A 24,555-nucleotide genomic window follows, 5' to 3' on the forward strand; every position below is an offset into this window, starting at 1 on the left:
AAGTACAAAGCTTTGGACTGCATGCTGGTCTTTAACATTTTCATGGTGTGGAGTAGTTTGCAGATTGCATAACTGGGAGTGGTTGCTGTGATAATCTCTGTCTGTCAATCAATGAAAGAGATGGAGTTATCAGCATGGGAGAATTACCAATATGCTTTCTCCAGTGTGAGATCAGAAGGTATGCGCAACAAGGCTGGGGCCCAGATCGGTGGCGCAAGAGTGTGAACAAGGCTGATTCAACAAGAAAAGAAATTAGAAAAGAATGTAGATGCTCCAAGGTGGCAGGTGTGTAAATAAAAAGAAAAGGATGGATTCAAAGAACAAGCTTTTTTGTACTGAAGCCAAATCAGTCCAGCTTCAAGTGCATTAGACCAAAGCAAATATCTTGCTGGTGGGAGAGCAGTTTTTGAAGATGAGTTTACACACAGAGCTCAAAGGGTGAGGCTTTAAAACCTACTGCCACTTCAGGCTACAAGGGTAAAGAGATTGAATGTTTGAAAACTCACTCCTTAAAAATGGAAGCTGGAGGTGCTGGAAATAAGCCCATAAGAAAGAAAGGTTCAGCATATTAAGAAGCAGCAGCTGAAACCCTGACCACCACAATGATAATGAAACAGCCTTCCCCATTGAGCCCAAAGCTTTAGTGCTTGCAGTGCAGAGGTGAGTGTGCCAACTCATATCAATAACAGTTAACATTCGGCACAAAGGAAAGACAGACTGAAACTGCAACAAGACCCTTCAGAAACCAGATCACCCAAATTATATATTCTTAAAGGCGGAAGGGGGTCCATTATCTCAACAGGTTAATGCACTTTTTGCACTTGCAGATCATTGATAGGTATGCCAACCACGTGCAAAAACTGCAAATTGGATAGATGAAGTTATATGGTTCAAAATGAACTTGAAACATTCAAAATAATACACTGTTCTATCCCAGAGAGTGCTATGCAAAGTGGTGGTCCAGGGACTATTTGAGATCTGTAAGCCATTGTCTTCTGATCCCTGCAGTTCCCACAAAAAGAAACAGTTGCACCCAAATTGAATAAATATAACCGTTTATATGTTTTTAAATAATATGGTTATTTAATTTTCTTTTAAGTTTTGTAAACTAGTGTTATAGCTTAATCACTTGAAGATTCTTTTAAGATGGCTTGCATCACATCTTGAGAGAAGCACAATATAAATCCAATAAATAAGTAAATATGTTTCCTTCCATTCTCTTTTTCCCACTGCTGAGTCAATGGAGTGCAAATGACAATGCACTTTCAATGGATGCAGATGTTAGCTAAGGACAAAGGAGGAAAGTGAGAGAAGGAGAAAGATATTGAGACATTTTAAAAGCAGTTCAGAAGTGGGACGAGAGGATTACGGTAATTAGGATTGTTCTTACCAAATTGGAACAGTTGAAGTGTATGCCATCTCTATTTTTAATGTTTGTTTCAACACAGCCAATTAATTGTGAGGCACACCGGCTTATTCAAAACAGGTTCTGGGCAGATATTTTCAAAAATCAATGAAGCTTGCATTTCAGAGTAAGGATGAGTAATTTCCTTCTGTTGTGGCGTCAAAGAGGCTCTTCTTCCTAAAACACTGTTTGTTTAGGTGACTAGCCATCAAATGGACATTCATGCGTCAACTCGTTTCTTCCATTGTTAACTGTGGTTTTGTCCCAATCATAAATCCAGTTTCCAGTAGAAATGGTGCAAGCCAACACCCTTCAAATTACGCCAGAAACCCCCCTGTGTGTTTCATGTCTTGATGCTCCCATGGCCAACAATGGAATAATAGCTGAAGGCATCAACATCCTCCACAGGGAGAAGATTGTTGAGAACGATGAAAGTGAAATCCCTAAAAGAACCTTTGGGATTTCTTCATAACTGGGCTGGATTTTGGAGCTGCAGTAAAACTAATTTCCGTAAATTGATTCAAAATTAAAGGATGCAACATCCAGCTGGTGCAACCCACCTCCTACTCCAGACTGCTTCCTTTTCCATCAGCTCTATTGTAGAAAAAATTTAACTAACCACAGTGGGGACTTACATGTGTTTATTCAGTTGGTTTTATTTTACAAATTACTTAAATTTGTGTTTGCATGCATTAACTTGAAAGGTCTTGATCACATACCATCCTCATAGGAAAGGCTGTCCTCATAGGGTGAAAAAACAATGTTCATTTAACAAAGACAGCAAAACAAACTCCACATGGGTGTTAACCCTTCCCTATGCTATCCAAAGTATGTGTGTGTATGCATGTGTGTGTGTATGTGTGTGTGTATATATATATATATATATATAGAGAGAGAGAGAGAGAGAGAGAGAGAGATGGAATTACATTTTAAAAATGTACCCGTTGCAACTTACATAACAATTCAGCTTAAGAGCAAACTTACAGAACCTTGTTTGTATCTTGGGGAAAGCCTGTATATGCAGTTACATAAGGCAGGCTTAGAGGATTCTGGTCCTTGTCACTGTCTTGCTGATCTTTGCCAAACACTGATACTTCCCAGCGCAGCCACACTCCGACCAGTGATACTTCCCAATTTGGAAGAATAGCTGTATGCAACCTGGCACATAAATCAGGATAAATTACAATCGGCATAGCCGAAATGCTACCTAATCAGCCCTCCATAGCCGAGGTTATAAGCTGTGCTTCCATATCAGGCAATGTTCCATCCCCAGCAAACGTTTCCAAGTTCCTTGGGAGTTTAATCACGGCTGTGTTCCTTTTGATCCCTGCTGATTTTGAATGTGTTTCACATTTTGATTCAAGCCTTATTTACTATTATCACGGCCAGCTGGCATCACGATCCAGCCAGCAGCACTGTACTGCTTGGACTGATACTGGGATAAAAGGAAACAAGCCAGAAAGAAGAACAAAAAAGACAGTCCCTATCTACATTGCCATATAATGCTGTTTAACTGCATTATATGAATCTATTGTTTATTCGTTCTGTCGCTTCCACTTCTCCATGACCTCATGGACCTGCCCATGCCAGGGTTCCCTGTCAGCTCCTTCAAGGTCAAGCCAGTCACTTCAAGGATACCATCCATCCATCTTGCCCTCAGTCGACCCCTCTTCCTTTTTAATTCAATTTTCCCCAGCATCATTCTCTTCTCCAGACTTTCCTGTCTTCTCATTTGGTGGCCAAAGTACTTCATCTTTGTCTTTAATATCCTTCCCTCCAGTGAGCAGCCGGGCATTATTTCCTGGAGTATAGACCAGTTTGATCTTGTTGTGGTCCAAGGCACTCTTAAATTTCCCCCCCAATACCACAGTTCTAAAGCGTCTATCTTCCTTTGCTCAGCCTTCCATATGGTCCAGCTCTCACATCCATAGGTTGCTACGGGAAATGCCATTGCTTTAACTTCGCGGACCTTGGTTGCCAGTGTGATGTCTTTACTCTTCACTATTATATTGAGATTAGTCATTGCTCTCCTCCCAAGAAGTAAACATCTTCGGATTTCCTGGCTGCAAGCTGCATCCACACTAATCTTTGTGCCTAGAAATACAAAGTCTGTCACTGCCTCCATGTTTTCTCCCTCTATTTGCCAGTTATCAATCAGTCTGGTTGCCATCATCTTGGTTTTTTTGATGTTTAACTGCAACCCAGCTTTTGCACTTTCTTCTTTCACCTTGGTTATAAGGCTCCTCAGCTCCTCCTTGCTTTCGGCCCTCAAAGTGGTATCATCTGCATATCTCCAGCCTAGGATGCACGTTGCATTATGTGCTCTGCATGCAAGTTGAATAGGTAGGGTGAGAGTATCTCAAGATTAGTCATTGCTCTCTTCCCAAGAAGTCATCTTCTGATTTCCTGGTTGCGGTCTGTGTCTGCAGTCATCTTCACGCCTAGAAATACGAAGTCTGTCACTGCCTCCACATTTTCTCCTCTATTTGCCAGTCAGGTTGCCATATGTTTAACTGCAATCTAACTTTTGCATTTTCTTCTTTCACCTCGGTTATAAGGCTCCGCAGCTCCTTCTCGCTTTTGGCCATCGTAGCGGTATTGTCTGTATATCCAAGGTTGTTAATGTTTCTTCCAGTGTTGGATTCATCAAGCCCCACATGTCGCATGATGTGTTCTGCATACAAGTTGAATAGGTAGGATGAGAGCATGTAGTCTTGTCGTATATGAGTCTACCCTGTTACAGTTAAAATATGAAAACAAGGCCGAGATTTCTTGGCTAAACAACCTGAGAGTTGTAGCTTCTCAGTATCTTTGAGAAGTTTCAAATTCAGATTCCCTCTGAAGCATGGTTCCTAAGGGTGAGTCTACACCAGGCCTGGGCCAACTTGGGCCCTTCAGGTGTTTTGGACTTCAACTCCCATCATTCCTTACAGCCTCAGGCCCTTTCCTTTTCCCCCTCAGCCGCTTAAGCGGCTGAGGGGGAAAAGGAAGGGGCCTGAGGCTGTTAGGAATGATGGGAGTTGAAGTCCAAAACACCTGGAAGGCCCAAGTTGGCTCAGGCCTGGCCTAGAGACAGAGCAGCAGCAAAACCGTTACCGCGCATGCGCCCTACGCACTGAGAACGGCTGAGGTTACTAGAGCGACTCTTCTGGCTCCTGTCCAGGTGACGTCAAATAAAAGAAGCGTGATTGGTCAGTTCCTCGAAGCGTCCGAGGCAGAAGGAAATAGCCGTACGGTTGAGGCAGAGAGGATGGAGAGTCCAACAGTGCGCATGCGCGGGAGGAGAAAACCCGCTGTCTCGTCTCATTGGCTATTTGGCTCTCCTCCGCCGCCTCCTCCCGCGGAGGGGTAACCATAGAGACGGCCTTCTCGCGGGTTAGCGTCGTTAAGGGAGGTCGTTCCAAGGGCCAGGCGGGTGCTAACCCGGAAGCGGATCCTGTCGGGCCGTAGATCTGAGGGGGGAAAGAGAGGACGAGCAGGCAGTCCAGGCGTAATGGCCGCCGCGCTGTGACTTGGATTGTATTCCTCCATGGAGCTCTCAGCCTCGGATGAAGGCCGCTGAACGGCTCTCCTTCCCTCAGAGACTCACCGCCAGCCGGGCTGCGGCCTCCTCAGAGCGTGAGACAGGCCCCGGATGCAAGGCCCACCGGGAAGGGAAGGCCTGGGGATTTGGAAGCCTGGTTTGCCACAGAATAGGGCCCCATGTGAGACCTGGAAACATTTCCAAAAAAAATCTGTGTATTAATTGGATTTTAAGGAGAAGCCTTGGCTTGTTTGGTTTGGCTAAACGAGTGCGTCTCTTAGATCAATTTGAGTTCTAGTTCTTGAAGGCCATGCAGGCCTCTCAGGTCAGAGTTAGGTGACAGCAGAGGGATTGGCTGCTCTCCGGTGCTTGCAGATTGGAGGACAAAGGGCTGGGCTGGCTGGTGTTATCTGTGTATTAGTTGGATTTTTAGGAGAAGCCTTGGCTTGTTTGGTTTGGTCAAACGAGTACCTCTTAGATCTATTTGGGTTCAAGTCCTCGAGGGTCATGCAGGCCTTTCAGGTCAGAGTTAGGTGACACTTAGAAGGGTTTCTAGAGGGATTGCTTGCTCTTCGGTGCTTGCAGTTTAGAGCATAAAAGGCTTGAGTGGCAGGTGTTATCTGTGTATTAATTGGATTTTAAAGGGAAGCCTTGACTTGTTTGGTTTGGCGAAACGAGTGCCTCTTTTAGATCTATTTGGGTTCTAGTTCTCGAGGGCTATGCAGGCTTCTCAGGTCAGAGTTAGGTGACACTTAGAAGGGCCTGCAAAGGTATTGGCTAATCTTCGGTGCTTGCAGATTGGAGCACAAAGGGCTAGGTGGCAGGTGTTTCAGCATATTGATGCAAAGAATAATAATAATATTATTATAATATACCCTGCCAACCATCTCCCCGAAGGGAATCGGGGCGGCTTACAAACGGGACCAAGAGACATACAACAAAATATAGCAACTAAAATACAGCTAAAAACATAATAGCATATAAACAATTCAATTAAAACAATTAAAAATACAGCAGGGTATAAAAACATCATTAAAAGTATAACAAACAAAACTCAACAATCAGAACCAGGATTAGGGCATGATCAGACTAGAGAGGGATGGGCATGGACTTGTGCAAGAGTGGACCAGGGCTAGGTTAAAGTGCTGAGTATAAATCCTGTGTTAGATCCTGTGTGTCAGGTCTGGACTTCCTGTAGGTACTTCCATATGCAGGTCTAGATTAATTCGACTGGTGGTATTGCTAATATGTGTCCCAGTTGGTCTGTGTAGCTTGGGGTGAGGCATTTTCCTTTTCAAACCCTGTTCCTGCTCAGTTCATCGTCCTTCTTTCTTTGCTGCGGTTTCCCGTCAAGTGTCGCCGATGCCAGAACAAGGCCCCAGAATGAACGGTTTCTCCTTGGGCGAGCTCTGTTGGCTTTTCTGCTGCCCGCCTTGCCCCAGTCGCATTGCGGCCAAGCTGGCTTTCTTGCCGCCAGAGCCCACTTACACCGTGATGCAGCCCGAACAGCAGGAAGGTGGGTCTGCCGTGGGCACACCGACCGGGAGCTGCAGCCTGCACCTGACGGAGCGGGCCGACTGGCAGTATTCCCAGCGGGAGCTGGACGCAGTGGAAGTCTTCTTTTCGCGCACGGCCCGGGATAATCGGCTGGGATGCATGTTTGTGCGCTGTGCCCCTTCTAGCCGGTATACACTACTGTTTTCCCATGGCAATGCTGTGGACCTGGGCCAGATGTGCAGCTTCTATATTGGCCTAGGCTCTCGCATCAACTGCAATGTCTTCTCCTATGATTACTCTGGTTATGGAGTGAGCACTGGTAAACCATCTGAGAAAAACCTTTATGCAGACATCGATGCTGCTTGGCAGGCCCTCAGAACAAGGTAAATTGTAGGTTGGATACAGCTGCCTTCAAAATGGTGGTGGTTATTTCTAAACAAATCTTTTGAGCTTGTTCCTTGCTTGACATCAAATTTGTAACCAATTGACTTTAAATTACAGGCAGTCACCGAGTTACAAACATCTGACTTATGAATAATAATAATAATAAACTTTATTTCTAGACCACCCTCTCTTCCCAGAGGGTGGTGAATGACTCATAGAACAGGAAGGGGAAAAAATCAATCCCAGGAAGGGAAATTCACTCCTGAAAGAGTTATCATGGGGAAAAGGTGTCTCCAATGAAGCTTTATCATCATCCCTTGTTTCCACAACAAGCCAAATTTTTCAAAATCCAATTATGACAGCTACAGAAAGTGAGGTAAAATCTTCTGAACAGTGGCACAGACTGCAAAACAAACACTACAGAAGTGTTAACCCTTTCTTATGTGATCCAAAGATAGAATATTTATATCTGGAGTTACACTTAAAAATTTCCCTGTTCCAATTTACATACAAATTCAAGTTAAGCACAAACCTGCAGAACCTATCTTGTTCGTAAACCCATTCTTAACTCTGAGTTATTTGTTAGTCGGATGTTTGTAACTGGGGGACTGCCTGCATATGAATGCTGTACTGACTGAGAAAACCTGTTGATTTGAGGTTGGAGTCTTTTATATCCTTTGGCAGGTTTTTTTTTTAGCATATAAGACATTTTTGAAATTTGAAAGAATCTAAGGGGCTCAGTTACTCTAACTGCTGGGGTCAGTTCCAAAGCGGTTTGGCAGAAACCAGTTTCACTGTGCAAATGGTTAGATGGCAATTTCTGTGACAAATTTGAGCCAGAGTAATGATTACATTAACTATGGAAGGTGGACTCAGTCCAGTTCCACAGTGTGCACTATCTGCGACTTGACAGTTGCAGAGAATGTGGGGTTTTTCCTCCAGTTTCTCAAGCAAGATGTGCACGTTTACGCCGGAGGTACATAAGGTGGAAAAAAGAAGCAGAAAGTGATAATAAGCAGTGGAGATATTCAATTACCTGTCCTATGTGATCAATTGGCCACCTGTTGCCTAGCCTTGTTCTGAAGTTCCCAGTGTGCATTAGCGTGTTGGCTGTCCACAATTAACATTGTATTATGTGAAGCCAGTTTGTTGTACACTGTGGCTTACATTACAGCTGTGATGCGGTGCATTCAGGGGCTTATTTTGGGTTTCCCCCCGACTTTTCTTGATGTACTTCAATCTCAGTGTAATTTTGTGGTGTACATTGTATAATCTTAATGTAGATGAGCCCTACATTATGCCCACATACGTGGAAGTAAACTTTTCTGAACGCAAAGGGAGTTACTATAGGATTGGATCATCAGTGTCTCATTATTCTTTGTTTCTGTAAAATGGTTTAGCTTTCCTCATCCCATTGTTCCATACATTAAAACAATCGAAACACCATTCAGTTTGGAGGCTTATGCACCCATCATTTCATAAGACTATCCAAATAATAGATATGACTAAGCATGTAATTGTTCTTCTTACTCCCTTTAAACAAACATCCTTATTCCTATGAGCAAGTCATGCCCTTTTCTCTGAAACTTATATTCTTTTATAGCTTTGATAACTTGTGAGAGATGAACCTGTTCAGCTGAACCTTTCACAAGGACAGTTCTGTATAATTTCTTGTAGTTTGTTGTTGTGCACCTTAAAGTCTTTTCCAACTTATGGCAATCCATTTCCAACTTCGCACACTGTAGATGTTTTGGCCTACAAGTCCCATCCTCCTCTTCCTGCATGGTCACTCAAAGATACAATTCAACGCCTGGACGGTTCTTGGTTTAGGAGGGTTTAATGTAAAGAATTTGGAACTGAATACAAGGAGAAGTGCCCCAGCCAATAAAGCAAACTTCCAAAATCTGGACAGCTTGTGGAAAACTGAAATTTGTTTTCAGATAAGTTGAGATATGAATCGTGGCTTCTGGTTGTACCTTTAGCTGTTATTTGGTAGCAGGAACAACCAAACCAGGACATGTTCTGTTCATTGTGATTTTCAGGTATCTAATCCAAGAAAAGAACTTCAGAGAAAGATAGGATATTAATCAAAGGTTAGAGGTTGACTTGGTATACTGGTTTGTTATTAACCACAGCTGCATGCTTGGTGCAGCATGAGAAATTACATGGAAAACAGCAATTCGGTTCTTACACTAAGCCATAAAAAGTTGACCTGAGGTTTTTTTTGGTTGATTATGCGATTAAAATTTCTAGACTAAAATATGAGTATATAGTGTAAAGTTCTGATGTGTTCAGGGAACATAACACATTTAAAGTATGCAAGGGAGCCAAAGTCCTGGTCAGTTCATTGAGGACATGCGCCGCTACCTTAAGGTGCAAGGTTTGATATCATTTATAAAGGGCAAGTGAAGATTGAATAGCTGTTTGAGCTTCTACCAGCTTATAATATCCAGGAGCGTGTTACCGGTAACTCAAACTCCAATTATATTCCTATGAGGCGGAGGGTATAATGTTGATAATAATTATTTGTATGGATTATTTTTCTTTTCCTCAGAAATCTATCATTCAGAAAGGGACTGTCCTGTCTCTTATTATGTCAGCCTTACCTGCATGTTTAAAATGAACTTTGGGGCTTCTTTCATAATCCTCTTCATAATCCTCTTTTTCCTTTTGATCTTCAGTCACCCATTGCCTCTTTACAGCCTTGTGCATGTGGTGACCAAAGTTGTGATCCCTGTCTCGCCCAGTTTCTAATTTACTCTTTTCCTTTGCCTGGCTAGTGTTAATTGTAGTACACTATTGCATGGATTATGCTCGACTTTTAAAATTAAGTTTGAAACCAGAGTGAAAAGCGATTTGCAAATCCCGGTAGTGTTCACACATCTTTTGTTCCACTGCAGAACAAATCCTCCTCCACAATTGGCATTAAAATTAAGCAGGAACGGGCCTGAAGCATGTTCTCAATTGCCTTACTATGTTAAATTTAATTAGCATTACATCTGTATTGAATATAAAATGAAATTCAAAACCCACTGATTTAAGTGTGATCAGACTGTTAAATATGATGCTGGGAAAAACTACTTTGTGTGGAAATCAATGGGAAGGTTAATCCCAGTAGTCTCTTTTTAATAAAACCATGCTGTATGATGTTAGGCTACCATGTACCTAAAATGCTTTGTGAAGTTTCCAGCAATACTTAAGATTATGTGGCTGCGCTTGTTTTTTACACTACTTCAACATAATAATATACAAAATTATGACATTTAGAAGACAAACAATCTTGGCTAGAAAGCTAGGGTTTAAACATATTTGCACGATATGATGTGTTTTTTAGCATCAAGAGATTACTTAGGAATACATGTGTATAATTTCCAGAAATTTTGCAAGAAAGAAGATGTTGGGAAAAACAAAAATATGCAATACATCTTGAGCATATTAACAAAATACATTGTTTTTATGAAGTATAACAATTATAATGACATGACTTTTATCAGAAGTAAGATCTATTCTATTTAGAGGGGGTTATTGTGAAGACAACATACAGAGCAGTCATAAAGATATACATTTATAGTAATCCTATATGCATTTTCTTAGATTGATGCCCCATGCATTTCGAGGGGCTTATTGACACATAAGCACATGTCAGATTGGGCCATAATATTGAACAAGCAAAACAATCTCAGATACAACAAGCCCTGTCTTCAACATTTCTGTGTTAGGAGAAAAAGCCACTAGAAGCTGAAAAGCTGCAACTGACAAGCAAATTAGGACCCCAAGTTGCCATCTAACAAACACTGCAGCAAGATGTTCTACGTACAGATGTACACTGTGGAATTAATGCAATTTGGAACCACTTGAACTGCCATGGTTCAGTGCTATGGAATTGTAGTTTTTTACTGTTCTGTGCCAAAGAGTGCTGATTCCTCACCAAACTGCAAATACCCGGATTGCATAGCCTTGAGCCATGGGACTTCAGGTGGTTCAAAACTTCATTAATTCTGCAGGTAGATGCAAACTTAGTCTCTAGGTCAGAGAGACTAAGTTCCTAACAGTCGGTAAGCTAGCTGGGATTTCTGGGAGTTGAAGTTCAAAACACCTAGAGGGCCGAAGTTTGCCCATGCCTGCTCTACATTATTAAACTGGGCCAGTGATAGTCAAATTAACTCTTTGATCATCACTTTGATATCCTGTTTGGCTAGAAAGCAGTATATGAGTACTCCAGTTATATATAAATAAATAAATGTATGCACATACTTTATGTGAATTCAAAGTCTAATTTATAGCTTTCATCTCACATGGAAAGCATCCAGAGCTAGCAAAGCATCTGAGATCCTCCACAAGTGTAAGGGAGACTAACTGTGATGGTGGGACACATTTGGCCCCCTCTCTGTTTTGTTTAAACATCCTTTTGAACTGAAGGAAATGTTCATCAATTGAGCTGTGATTGTTTGAGTATTTCATGTGTGCAGCTCTGTATGGCTTCCCTGTGTGCTTCTGCTCTGTGAAATAGACTCTTGAGGCACAACTCTTTGTATGTGTCAGAGCACTAAAGCTCAGCAAGTGTATTGTAACAGTATACAAGTTGTAAGAAAGCCATGTGCTGTTGACTGGTCTTGATTCCTCAGGCATTCATGTTGCCTAGATACAACCTTCTGAAAGCCCAGCAATTTGCTAGAGCGGATAGCTTGGTGATCCCTGCATCCGGTTTCAGTTATTTGGATTATTTTAGGGCCCTAATTTTAGATCCCAGCCTGATTGCTTGACATTTTTAAGAGAGCTTGAATTGAGTGTTAGAGTTGCCATTAGTCAGCAATGTCTTGAAGGAATAGAACAAACAGAAACAGCAGAAATAACAGTGATATCACTAGAATGTGGATTTTGAGTTTTATGACCAACATTGTGCCTTTACATTTGTAGGCCTAACTTAATAGATTTTCCAAAAGACAAGGAAGGGTCATTATGTAGTGTTGGCTGGCTGATTGGTGAAAATGGATATATCACAGGTAGGACAAATGTTCTTTTTTCCAGCTATGTATGCTATAAACATCATTATATTGATGGGAGACATAGTCTCAGTGCAATACTCTTAACCGCTGCCTGCTTCCTCAATTGCCTAGTACGTGATTAGTATTTGGCCAGGGAGTTACAAAGATAAGTTCAGGGAGACATGCAGTAAGGATAGCATGTATATTATCACCATAATTGCTCCTGATACAAAATAGGAAACTGCTGTTCTGCTTATTGTTGTTTGGAAGAGTTGAATGTGAAAATGTTTATGAACAACAGTACCTGGCCTTCAGATTGGAAGAAGTGAATTCCTGGAGACCTTTCAGAAAAAAATGTCTTCAGTGGGCCCTTGATATCTGTTAGAGTTTGGTTCCAAGACCTTTTGAGAATATAAAAATCTGTGGATGCTCAAGCACCATGATATACAGTGCTGTCGTAAAATGGTGTCCCTTATATAAAATGTGAAATTCGGGGTTTGCTCTTGGAAGTCTCTGTGTGAGAGAGAAAATTTTCAAGTTATGAATGGTTGAATCTATGGATTCAGAGGGCCAATTGTACCATTCATCCAGTAGAGCAGGGGTCCTCAAACTTTTAAAGCAGAGGGCCGGTCCACAATCCTTCAGACTGTGGAGGGGCCGAATTATAATTTGTAAAAAAACCGGACAAATTCCTATGCACACTGCATATGTCTTATTTGTAGTGCAAAACAACAACAATGAAAGAACAATACAATATTTAAAAATGAAAACAATTGTAACCAGCATAAACCTATCAGGATTTCAATGGGAAGTGTGGGCCTGCTTCTGCCCAATGAGATAATCAAGTGAATTAGGATTGATGTTGCTGTGTGCCTTCAAGTCTTCCAAACAACAATAAGCAGAACAGCAGTTTCCTATTTTGTATCAGGAGCAATTATGGTGATAATATACATGCTATCCTTACTGCATGTCTCCCTGAACTTATCTTTGTAACTCCCTGGCCAAATACTAATCACGTACTAGGCAATTGAGGAAGCAGGCAGCGGTTAAGAGTATTGCACTGAGACTATGTCTCCCATCAATATAATGATGTTTATAGCATACATAGCTGGAAAAAAGAACATTTGTCCTACCTGTGATATATCCATTTTCACCAATCAGCCAGCCAACACTACATAATGACCCTTCCTTGTCTTTTGGAAAATCTATTAAGTTAGGCATACAAATGTAAAGGCACTTTTGTTGTTTTGTGAGTCGCCGTGATGCCATCACTCTTTTATATATATAGATAAAGAACGATACCACTATACTGTAATATTATATGTAATATATAACATATAATTAATATTATTATATGGTATTATTATTAATGTTATATTGTATAACATTATAATATTATCAATATTATATGTATATACACTATATTATATTATTAAAAATGATATAAAATATTATAAAACTGAGGGCGGGGGCCAGGTAAATGACCTTGGAGGGCTGCATCTGGCCCCCAGGCCATAGTTTGGAGACCCCTGCACTATACCGTAATATTATATGTAATATATAACATATAATTAATATTATTATATGGTATTAGTATTATATTGTATAAAATTATAATATTATTAGCAATATTATATGTAAATACACTATATTATTAAAATGATATAAAAATATTATATTATAAAATTGAGGGCGGGGGCCAGGTAAATGACCTTGGAGGGCCGCATCCGGCCCCCGGGCCTTAGTTTGGGGATCCTTGCAGTAGAGGAACAAAAAATAGTTCCTGAAAAAAAGTTAACTTGTATCCTTTCCTAAAGAGCAGGGAAGAGAACTTCCTGTGTTGGGTATCAGTTGCAGAAATCTCCTCCAAAGGCTTACTTTCTTTGGAGCTCTCAAAGCAGCCCCATAAAGTGTATAATAGAATGTAACTTAGTTCTTCTAAATTATTAATACATTGGTCAGTGAAAAGAATCTTTCAGTGGTCAGTGGATGTTTCCTGCCTGTGATAAGTTAGCTTTTAGGTTTCCAACATTTCTTTGTTTCAGGAAATACTTAAGTAAATGCCACTCAGTTAAAGTAAATTTGGTGCTCCAGATAGATGAAGCTGGGTCTACAACAGTGATATTATCTTGGTTTATCTTTTTCTGTTGCTCCTAAAATAAAAACTACTGTTTTAGATATGAAGTGCAATAAAGGATGCAACAGCTTAACGTACTTCTGCTGAATTAGAAGAGCTTCACTTAGTCATGCCTTGCACTGGTTGTCAGTTCCATTTTAAGTTGAGAAAATCTGATTCTAATTGAACATTCTGTTTCAGTAAAGGATCTGTGAGTCTGTCCTGGCAGTGGTAACATACCATTTTTCTTGTATTTGTACTAATTTGAGAAGCACAAGGCTTTGTGAAATAGAAAGAAGCTTACCAATATGTTCAGTTATTAGTCTTATTTCATTGGATTCTGGGCTTTTTCGGGTATTATCTCCTTAGATGAGCAAGTAGAACTTCATATCCTATGTTTAATTCATCTAAAATGATTGATTACTGGGTTGTATGGCCATGTTCCAGAAGCATTCTCTGCTGATGTTTTGTCCACATCTATGGCAGGCATCCTCAGAGGTTGTGAGGTCTGTTGAAAACTAGGCAAGTGGGTTTTATATATCTGGGAAATGTCCAGGGTGGGAGAAAAAACTCTTGTTTGTTGCAGGCAAGTGTGAATGTTGCAATTAGCCACCTTGATTAGCATTTGATGGCCTTGCAGCTTCAAAGCCTGTCTGCTTCATGTCTGGGGGAATCCTTTGTTGGGAGGTGTTTGATCGCTGAAGCTCAGACAACTATGGATACATATGGAACTCTGCATCCAGATTTTGACCTGGAGTCTCAGGGTTAAGGGATCAGGACAATGATGAGGAACCTTTTCATGTTGGAAGGTCACTTTAATTTAGCTATAATCAAATAAAACCCATTCAAGTTACTTCAGTTAGATATGCTTATATCCGCATACTGAGAGGTATAAATTTGCCACAGAAAAGTTGAGCAAGACGACCTGAACTAACCATAGATTGCTTATTCGTCTGACCATGAAACTGTAAAGAAAATACTTGGAAATCTTTCAACCAGAGTCTTTTCATGTAGCAGAATAAACAGTTTCTGGTGTCTAGTCACATCCCAGCAGGTTACTTGTAGCATCAGTATCAAAAAAAATTTAAAATACATCCCTGGAAATTTCAAGGCAAAGTATCTTACTCATTCTTTCAGACAGCTTTAAAAAACCTAGCCTTTCTGGGCTTGAAAATATTAAGCTCTGAATCTACATCTTAATTACCAATTAGTGTTACTATGTGTGTCAACTTTCATAGAGCAAATATGTAGGAATTGAACACAGTGCAGTCTTTCCTCAACTTGACTTTTGTGGATTTGATTATTCATGGATTTGATTAAAAGTTGTGGTAGGCCTTCCACTTTCTAGGGTGCCTGAGTGGGAAAGCATATTCAGATATTGACAACAACTTTCTTTAATTACATATTGGCACTGCCCAATAGAGTTCAGGGGAAGTTTGCCTCTGGCTTCCTTAGATGTTTAGAGGGTCACTTGTCCAGTCACCCAGTGGAGACGTTGTCCGACATTCTAACTGTGACTTATGACAGTCCTAAGGACATTCTATAACAGGATTTTCTTGGCAATGTTTGTTTGGGAGGGGGTGCCTTTGTCTTCCTCTAAGGCAGAGAAAGTGTGAGGTTTCATGGCTGAGTGGGGATTTGAACCATGCTCTCTAAAATCACAATCCAATGCTCAAACTGCTACACTATGCTGGGTTTTCATCTAGAGCTGTGCTGTGTTTAAAATAGCTATCTCTTTTATTCCCTCATTTAATTCTCCTTGAACTATGAACATTCATTGCATTTTTGTCTTCAAAACTAAGTATAGAGTTGACCTTCGTGAACAGATGGGTTCAGATACTATTTTTTGTAACTTCCCATTCTGTTTCTTCTGCTTCCCTAGCCTCAATCTGTGTTTTCAATCCTGATATGTTTAGAATACCTCTGAAGAGGGGCAACTGGATTGCATAACCATTCATTTTAACCTGGATGTTCCATTTAACCATATGATTATTTGTTTATGTATTCAAAGACACTCTTTTTAGTCAAGAGAAGGTATTTTTAGAAGTTGCTCCATAGCTCTCCTTGAAAATCTAGCATGTATTCCAGGATAGACCACCAAGGAGCTGGTTGGGACAGTCTGCTTGAAGCAAAGAGCTGTATTGCAGGTCAAATATTTTTCTGTCATGTTATGTTCTAAAACTTATTTAATATTATAAAGTATATAAAAACTGCCTTACCTCTCCCCCTCCAAATTTTTTAATTAAAATATACACTGGCAGTCTGTCTTGCCACAGGTATTTGTGCTCACGTAGGATATAAAGAGTCTCCTTTACAAACATCTTTTCATGGCAGACTTATAAAATGAATTGAGGTTCCCATTTTTCAACAGAAAAACTGAGCTGTGAAGAAAAACACTATAATGTATATTGGTAAAGACCTGTATTCTTCATGATTGTATATATTAAGAACTAAAATCTACTTATATTTCTTTGCATTTAACTTTTTCTTATGTCTACGTCTGTAGGGGATTACACACTGGTGTAAGCTATATGTGCACATCTATATAGTCAATAAGCTTTTTATATTATGTATATCTGCCACCTATACTTTTTTCCTCCTTCTTTGCCCATTCCTCTTTAGATTTTTTCCCCCTACTAAATTGATTGCTTGAAGATTCCTGTCATTACCATATAAAACATTTGCAGAGTTTGCCTCAAATGTATTTCTAAGTGTGGTTGCTTTTTCGGCTCTCCTTATGCTATGAGGAAATCTATAGGTGATCACTGTCTGGGTACAGAAACTAAGACCAAAATACCAGATCGATGACTGATACTTTCTACATCTATTATATTTCCTGTTTCCACAACCCAAGGAGGCAGACTTTTTTTTTTTACACATGAACCCTTTTGTCAGGAGTACCTAGCATTTGTGTGTGCTTGCACCAAATACATGATCTTAACTGCAAAACTTTCAAAATGTCCTGAATTATTTTGAAGAAAATACACTTCTTTTTTTCTCCTCCCCTTTGTCCTTGCAGGTATGGTGTCAGTCCTGAGAATATAATTCTGTATGGACAAAGTATCGGAACTGTTCCCACTGTGGACTTGGCATCCCGGTATGAGTGCGCAGCTGTAATTCTTCATTCACCCTTGATGTCTGGGTTGCGGGTGGCTTTCCCGGACACTAGGAAAACATATTGCTTTGATGCTTTTCCAAGGTATGTGTGAAATTCTCTCTGAGGGAAGCATTCTTTATTGATGATACTGAAAATGAATATGTACCTTTAAAAAAAACCAAAACTCGGTTGTGGACACATTTACTTCATTGACAGTACCTGTGGTGTCCTCAAGTGAGTGCGTGTGTATATTAGCCTGTGTAAACATGTACAGCAAACTTTGAATGCTTAGCCTGAAGGCAATTCCTAACTCAGGGACAGATCACAAACTTTGCATGCATAAGGAATCTGGTTCCAAGCTTTGACATCTCTCAATTAGAGTTATTCAGGTGAAAACATAGGAATCTGACCAATGCAAAAGGTTATAACTACTTAGGCATCTGTTCATGTAGGGTAGTTTCTAGTTGTGTGATATCCCTGTATTTTAAAGCTTACAGATATTTACCGTGTGACAAACCCCTCTGCTGAGCATTAATACTTTCAAAGCATACTCCTAAGGCTTTGGAACAGAGCTTGGATGAAAAGGGCCAAGTCAAATAGCAGGTGAAAAACACTAGTGGTAGAGACCAGCTTTACAGCAGAAGTATGTTGTTTTCTGCAAACGTATTTTTTCTAAATAATTTAAATTAATATTGTATGTTACATATTTTACAATTTGAATTAATGCCTTCTTGTCTGCCTGGTCGAAGACAAAATTGTTAATTGTAGTTTACACAGAAATCTTTTGTGTTTCCTGCTATTGGGACTCCATCAAAATGTAGTCTCTGTAGATTCTTCCTGCTGCAGAGCAGTGTGGTTAGGAATACCAAATAAGTCTAATGTGGTCTTTGAATGATGCCTTCCTGTTCAGCTGAGCTGCCGGTGGAATGTCTTCAAATGGTTTTCCAAACTGCAAATATTGTTTTTCTGAACTGCCTGACCAAGAAGGACTGAATAACGCTAACTATGGCAATGTTAAAATAGGATGTTATTTATTTATTTATACTGTCCTTTTCCCCTGGATTAAGCAGTAGGGTGGGCAATACATCAACAAAATCCCTTTCCCAACTACCCACCTTTAGGTATATACACTCAAACCCTGCCAGGGTGTGGGAGAGGGCACTTGGTCACAAACATGCAAAACAAAACAGACATCTATACACATTTACGTAGATGAACTACACTAAGAAAGGATACTGAAACAACTCTATGAACCTCATGCTCACTATCCCTTGGGTTTCATCCCTAATTGTTCTACTCCCTTTAGATAAAACTGCATAATTACACTTCTACTTTTTGGTAACCCTCTCCTAATTCATATATCCTACAGTTGATAAGTACCCCCATCATTATTGTGAGAAGGTCATAAACATGTCCCAATCTTTTTTGAAGTTGATCAAATATTCCTTTTTAATCAATCTAATCAGTTTATCCATCTGAGCTAGTTTGCAGATCTTTGTCAGCCATTCCTCTTGTGTTGGCATGGGGCCCATAGTCTCCACTCCTTCCCACTGGATAGCATCCATCATGACTTTTTATGGCTGACATTGACATGAGTTCTTGCCCATGTGCAAGGGGGTGGGGAGGCCTCACCTGTCGGGCTTTCTTCTTTCCTCAGAATGTGCCATAGAACACTGGTTCTCACACTGTGGGTCCCAACCCCAAATGGGGTCCTTTTGGCTCAATGTTGGGGTTCTGAACAATTCAGCAACAGTAAAAGGTTTCTGAACTTGAAAGTTGGGTTGCTGACCTGAAAGCTGGCCAGGTTTGAATCCCACCCGGGGAGAGAGCGGATGAGCTCCCTCTATCAGCTCCAGTTCCATGCGGGGACATGAGGGAAGCCTCCCACAAGGATGGTAAAAACATCAAAACATCTGGGCGTCCCCTGGGCAACGTCCTTGCAGACGGCCAATTATGTCACTCCAGAAGTGATTCAAGTTGCTCCTGACACCAAAAAACCCCCAAAAAACCACCTGGACATTTACACAAATTGTTAGCAACAACAGTGTTTCAGTAGACTCTGAAGAAAATGCCTCAACTATACTTAATTTTTTTTAAAGAAAGAAAATTAGCCCGCTTAACAAACCAATTTGTTATTAGTAAATGTTTGATTTGTATGCCTGTTTCATACACCTATATACCTGGAGTAATGTAAAAATCTGTTAGATGAAAAGGGATTGTGAGTAGAAAAGAAGCCCTGTATACAACATTATTGTTGCTGTGAGTTACTAGTAAATAGTGAGTAAGCATGCACAGGGTCAGGAATAATTTTCTGTTGCTGATTTACACGAAACAGGGTTTATCAATCTATTGTTCTCCATATTTGTTGTACTTGAGGAGGAGCAGGTAAGACATAAACATCATCATCATTGAATGCATTTTATTGTTATGGTCACAGTCCAAATGTATAAAACTTTAAAACTTTACAGCATTAAAAATAGAGCTTTTTAAGAAAGGTGTCAACATTAAAACCAGAAATTCACAACATTAAAACCAGAAAGTCCATGGGTAATAAAATGAGTAAGTTAAAACTTTATCTAGATGTCTGGAAGTTAAAACTTTATCTGGATGTTCAGACAAGTTTTTGAGAACATCTAGTCCCTAGCTGTTCTGTGCAAATTATGTACTCTTGCACTACATCCCATGTCCTCGTCCCATGGCTGCACCTTTGCAGTTATCCCATTCCCTTGCCTTTGTTTACAGCCTGGCCATGTTCACAGTAAATTACCGCCAGATAAGCACCATTTCAATTGAGGGTTGTTGTATTTCTTTCGGGCTGTGTGGCCATGTTCCAGAAGCATTCTCTCCTGACGTTTCGCCCACATCTATGGCAGGCATCCTCAGAGGTTGTGAGGTATGGAGAAAACTAAGCAAAGAGGTTAATATATATCTGTGGAAAGTCTAGGGTGAGAGGTCAGTATGAATGTAGTGTAGTTAATCACTTAAATTAGCATTGAAAAGCTTATCTGCTGTCTTCTTCCTGCCTCTGGGGCATCCTTTGTTTAGAGTCGTTAACTGCCCTTGGTTGATTCATGTCTGGAAACCCTCTGTTTTCAGAGTATTGCTTTTTATTTACTGTTCTGATTTTTGAGTTTTGTAATACTGGTAGCCAGATTTTGTTCATTTTCATGGTTTCTTCCTTTCTGTTGAAGTTGTCCACATGCTTGTGGATTTCAATGGCTTCTCTGTGTAGTCTGACATGATAGTTGTTAGAATGGTCCAGCATTTTTGTGTTCTCAAATAGTATTCTGTGTCCAGGCTGGTTCATCAAATGCTCTGCTATGGCTGATTTCTCTGGTTGAATTAGTCTGCAGTGCCTTTCATGTTCTTTGACTCTTGTTTGGGCGCTGCGTTTGGTGGTCCCTATGTAGACTTGTCCACAGCTGCATGGTATCCGGTAGACTCCTGCAGAAGAGAGAGGATCCCTCTTGTCCTTCGCTGACCGTAGCATTTGTTGGATTTTCTTCGTGGGTCTGTAGATAGTTTGTAGGTTGTGCTTCTTCATCAGCTTCCCTATGCGGTCAGTAGTCCCCTTGATGTATGGTAAGGACACCTTTCCTCTGGGTGGATCTTTGTCTTGACTCTCATGGCTTGTTCTTGGCCTTGCAGCTCTTCTGATGTCTGTGGTGGAGTATCCATTGGCTTGTAGAGCCCAGTTTAGGTGGTTGAGTTCACCTTGGAGGAGGTGAGGTTCGCAGATTCTTTGTGCACGGTCTGTCAGGGCTTTGATTGTGCTCCTTTTTTGACTTGGGTGATGGTTGGAGTTTTTATGAAGGTATCTATCTGTGTGTGTAGGTTTTCTGTAAACTGTGTGGCCCAATTGTTGATTGGATTTGCGGATGACCAGAACATCTAGAAATGGCAGTTTTCCTTCCTTTTCTTTTTCCATGGTGAATTGGATGTTTGGGTGGATGCTGTTAAGATGGTCCAGGAACTTGCTGAGTTCTTCCTCTCCATGGCTCCAAATTGTGAAGGTGTCATCTACGTATCTGAACCAAACAGTTGGCTTTTTTGGTGCTGTTTCTAGGGCCTGTTTTTCAAAGTATTCCATATAGAAATTTGCTACTACTGGGCTGAGAGGGCTCCCCATGGCCACTCCATCCTTCTGTTCATAGAATCCAGTGTCCCACTGAAAGTAGCTAGTGGTGAGGCAATGGTGAAACAGGGCTGTGATGTCTTCTGGGAAGTTTTGTTTGATTAGTGTGAGGGTGTCAGCTACCTGTCAGTTTAATCACTCCTGTGGAAATTCTGCTTGCCAAGCAACACACCCAGAGGAAAGGTGTTCTTACCATACATCAAGGGGACTACTGACCGCATAGGGAAGCTGATGAAGAAGCACAACCTACAAACTATCTACAGACCCACGAAGAAAATCCAACAAATGCTACGGTCAGCGAAGGACAAGAGGGATCCTCTCTCTTCTGCAGGAGTCTACCGGATACCATGCAGCTGTGGACAAGTCTACATAGGGACCACCAAACGCAGCGCCCAAACAAGAGTCAAAGAACATGAAAGGCACTGCAGACTAATTCAACCAGAGAAATCAGCCATAGCAGAGCATTTGATGAACCAGCCTGGACACAGAATACTATTTGAGAACACAAAAATGCTGGACCATTCTAACAACTATCATGTCAGACTACACAGAGAAGCCATTGAAATCCACAAGCATGTGGACAACTTCAACAGAAAGGAAGAAACCATGAAAATGAACAAAATCTGGCTACCAGTATTACAAAACTCAAAAATCAGAACAGTAAATAAAAAGCAATACTCTGAAAACAGAGGGTTTCCAGACATGAATCAACCAAGGGCAGTTAACGACTCTAAACAAAGGATGCCCCAGAGGCAGGAAGAAGACAGCAGATAAGCTTTTCAATGCTAATTTAAGTGATTAACTACACTACATTCATACTGACCTCTCACCCTAGACTTTCCACAGATATATATTAACCTCTTTGCTTAGTTTTCTCCATACCTCACAACCTCTGAGGATGCCTGCCATAGATGTGGGCGAAACGTCAGGAGAGAATGCTTCTGGAACATGGCCACACAGCCCGAAAGACATACAACAACCCTGTGATCCCGGCCATGAAAGCCTTCGACGACACATTTCAATTGAGTTTTAAATTGTTGTTTTATATGTCTATTTGTTTTATATAATTGCATTTTATATTGTGTTTTGTTTTATGCTCTGTTTTTAGGCACTTTTGTGCCGTGTGTAAGCCACCCCAAGTCCTTTTGGGGAGATGGTGGCGGGACATAAGAATAAAGTTGTTATTGTTGTTATTATCTGCTAAAATCATCCACAAACTACTTTCTTATTTTTATAGCTGTGGCACAAAACTATTGCTACTACTCCAGCTCCCCTATGCTCTAGCCAGCCTTATGGCTACTGATAGGAGCTGTAGTACAAGGTCTGGTGGTATTACTTCTCCAACCTGTGATCTTGAGTTGCAAACCCCACAAATGTTTTCTCATTGGTGATCTCTTGGTTTTCTTTTTCTGCTTCTGCAGCATTGACAAGATTTCTAAAGTCACCTCTCCTGTGTTGGTGATTCATGGCACCGAAGATGAAGTCATCGATTTCTCCCATGGTTTGGCAATGTACGAGCGATGTCCCCGAGCGGTAGAGCCCCTCTGGGTGGAAGGGGCTGGCCACAACGACATAGAGCTTTATGCACAGTATCTAGAACGGCTAAAACAGTTCATATCTCACGAACTCCCTAACTCCTGAAGAAAACCGACTTGATCTCTTTTTTTCTTTTCCTTTCTTTTTTTTACCTCAGTTAACTGTGAATGGAAGAATTTACCTGTTTTTGCACATGCATTAACTGGATTAGCTGTAATAGCTTTATAACTATGAAGAAATGCCCTCACATTTGGGTGGATCCAAGTGAGTCTTTTTTATATCAGGAAACTATTGTTAACAGTCACTACTGTAATCCCCAGTGATTTTTATAATCAAAAAAACCTTCATTAATGCTAGAAGAGTTGGAGTTGTGGAAGGAAGACTAGCTTTGAATACGAGGATATTACTAGTCCAACATAATAATATTTCCAACCTTTCCCTATCCTGCCCATGACGTTGCTTGTCTCATTCTTTAAAATGCTTCCCACAGTCTAGAATGCCAGCAAGCCTGCACCTCAGCTTCCTATTTCATTTATGGATTTGTCTAAAAGCATCACTCTCCATGTAACATTTCTAACTGCTATTATTGTAACTGGAATGTTTTTGTGGTGATTTCGCATTGTGGTTTGGGGATATTTTTTTTTCTCTTTGTGGGCAGCTTTGGCTTCCCCAGTAAAACAATTAATAAATCCTGGGTACACTCATTACTTACAATTGAGCCAATTCTGGAACAATTTGTCCATTTTCTGCATATTTAGAACATGTAATATTCTTAAAAAGTGTATAATGACTGATGGCTAATAACCCTTTTCATTCTTTTTACTTAAAAATGTGTAAATTTACTAAGCCTCATCATTCAATCTGAAAGAGAGCTGATTTTTGAATTTCCTTGTGTAAAGCATTCCTGATAGAAGTTTTTAAAAATATTGTACATATGCGAATTTACATTATGCATAATTCCTGAATGGTAGTTTTAAAATTTAAGTCTAGTTAATAAATTCTGGTTTGTATATTAATGTTTTGTTATAAGTTTTTATCCCTGCATTATTTTGCTAAATACAAATTTTATAAGATTTCCGAGACAACTAAAAATAATACATATTTACTTTTGATGAATTTATGTACAAAAAAACAATTTTAATTAAAACTGATCTTTTTTTGTTTAGGGAAATTTTTTCATTCTGACACTGGAATCGCACAGAATATGCAAGACACTTAAATCATTACACTACGGGGCCTGTGGGGTTTTCTCCCCATATTGAACGGCCTTAAATGTACTGTAAGCCTCTGATTGTTGTAAAAATGGATTGGGATTGATTATGGTTTGTGTACTTGTTGCCAGAACGCAACAACAGTGGTTGTAATGGAATAAAGGATGCATGGAGTAAAGAACAATGGAGCTGCTTCATTTTGTTCTATGATCTGATTTATATGGAAGACGTTGATATATTATTATTTATCAAAAGTTGAGAGCATAAGGAGGACTTGTGTTGCAATGTCATTTGGTGGTTATGGTGCTGGGCTTGAATGTTGTGGTCCTGCATTCAGATCTTTCTAGCTCTGTTTGCCTTGAAATACACAATGTGTGTTATTGTTTATATTTTTGCTATGAGCCATGGTAGTCTACACATCTATGTTTACTTGATATTAGCCTTGACAGGTTACAATGCGAAATGAGTGAAACCTGCATAGGTTTGCAATTAGAGAAAGAAGCCTTTGCAGTACGAATGGAGTGCCACGGAGACCTCTATCGGTTGTAGTGAAATTGCAGCCTTGTTGCATACATCTTTTGTATCTGGGGATTTTAATGACCTGGTCACCAAGGTCATCTTTAAAATCCACTTCTAAAATAGAGGAAGGGACTGTTTTCTTCTTTC

The 24,555-nt window shown here is 40.3% G+C and overlaps 1 protein-coding gene across 1 annotated transcript; it reads left to right on the plus strand.

Annotated features, from left to right (window-relative positions):
• The first annotated feature begins 4,696 nt into the window (after nucleotides 1-4,696).
• abhd17c (abhydrolase domain containing 17C, depalmitoylase) lies at nucleotides 4,697-24,073 on the plus strand. The gene is made up of 3 exons (XM_003225903.4): nucleotides 4,697-6,808; nucleotides 16,930-17,109; nucleotides 22,564-24,073. Exons 1-3 carry the CDS (start codon nucleotides 6,291-6,293, stop codon nucleotides 22,781-22,783), a joined length of 918 nt encoding a protein of 305 aa, XP_003225951.1. The 5' UTR covers nucleotides 4,697-6,290; the 3' UTR covers nucleotides 22,784-24,073.
• The last annotated feature ends 482 nt before the right edge of the window (nucleotides 24,074-24,555 follow it).

Source organism: Anolis carolinensis, unplaced genomic scaffold (genome assembly GCF_035594765.1).
Source record: "Anolis carolinensis isolate JA03-04 unplaced genomic scaffold, rAnoCar3.1.pri scaffold_11, whole genome shotgun sequence".
Taxonomy (NCBI): Eukaryota; Metazoa; Chordata; class Lepidosauria; order Squamata; family Dactyloidae; genus Anolis; species Anolis carolinensis.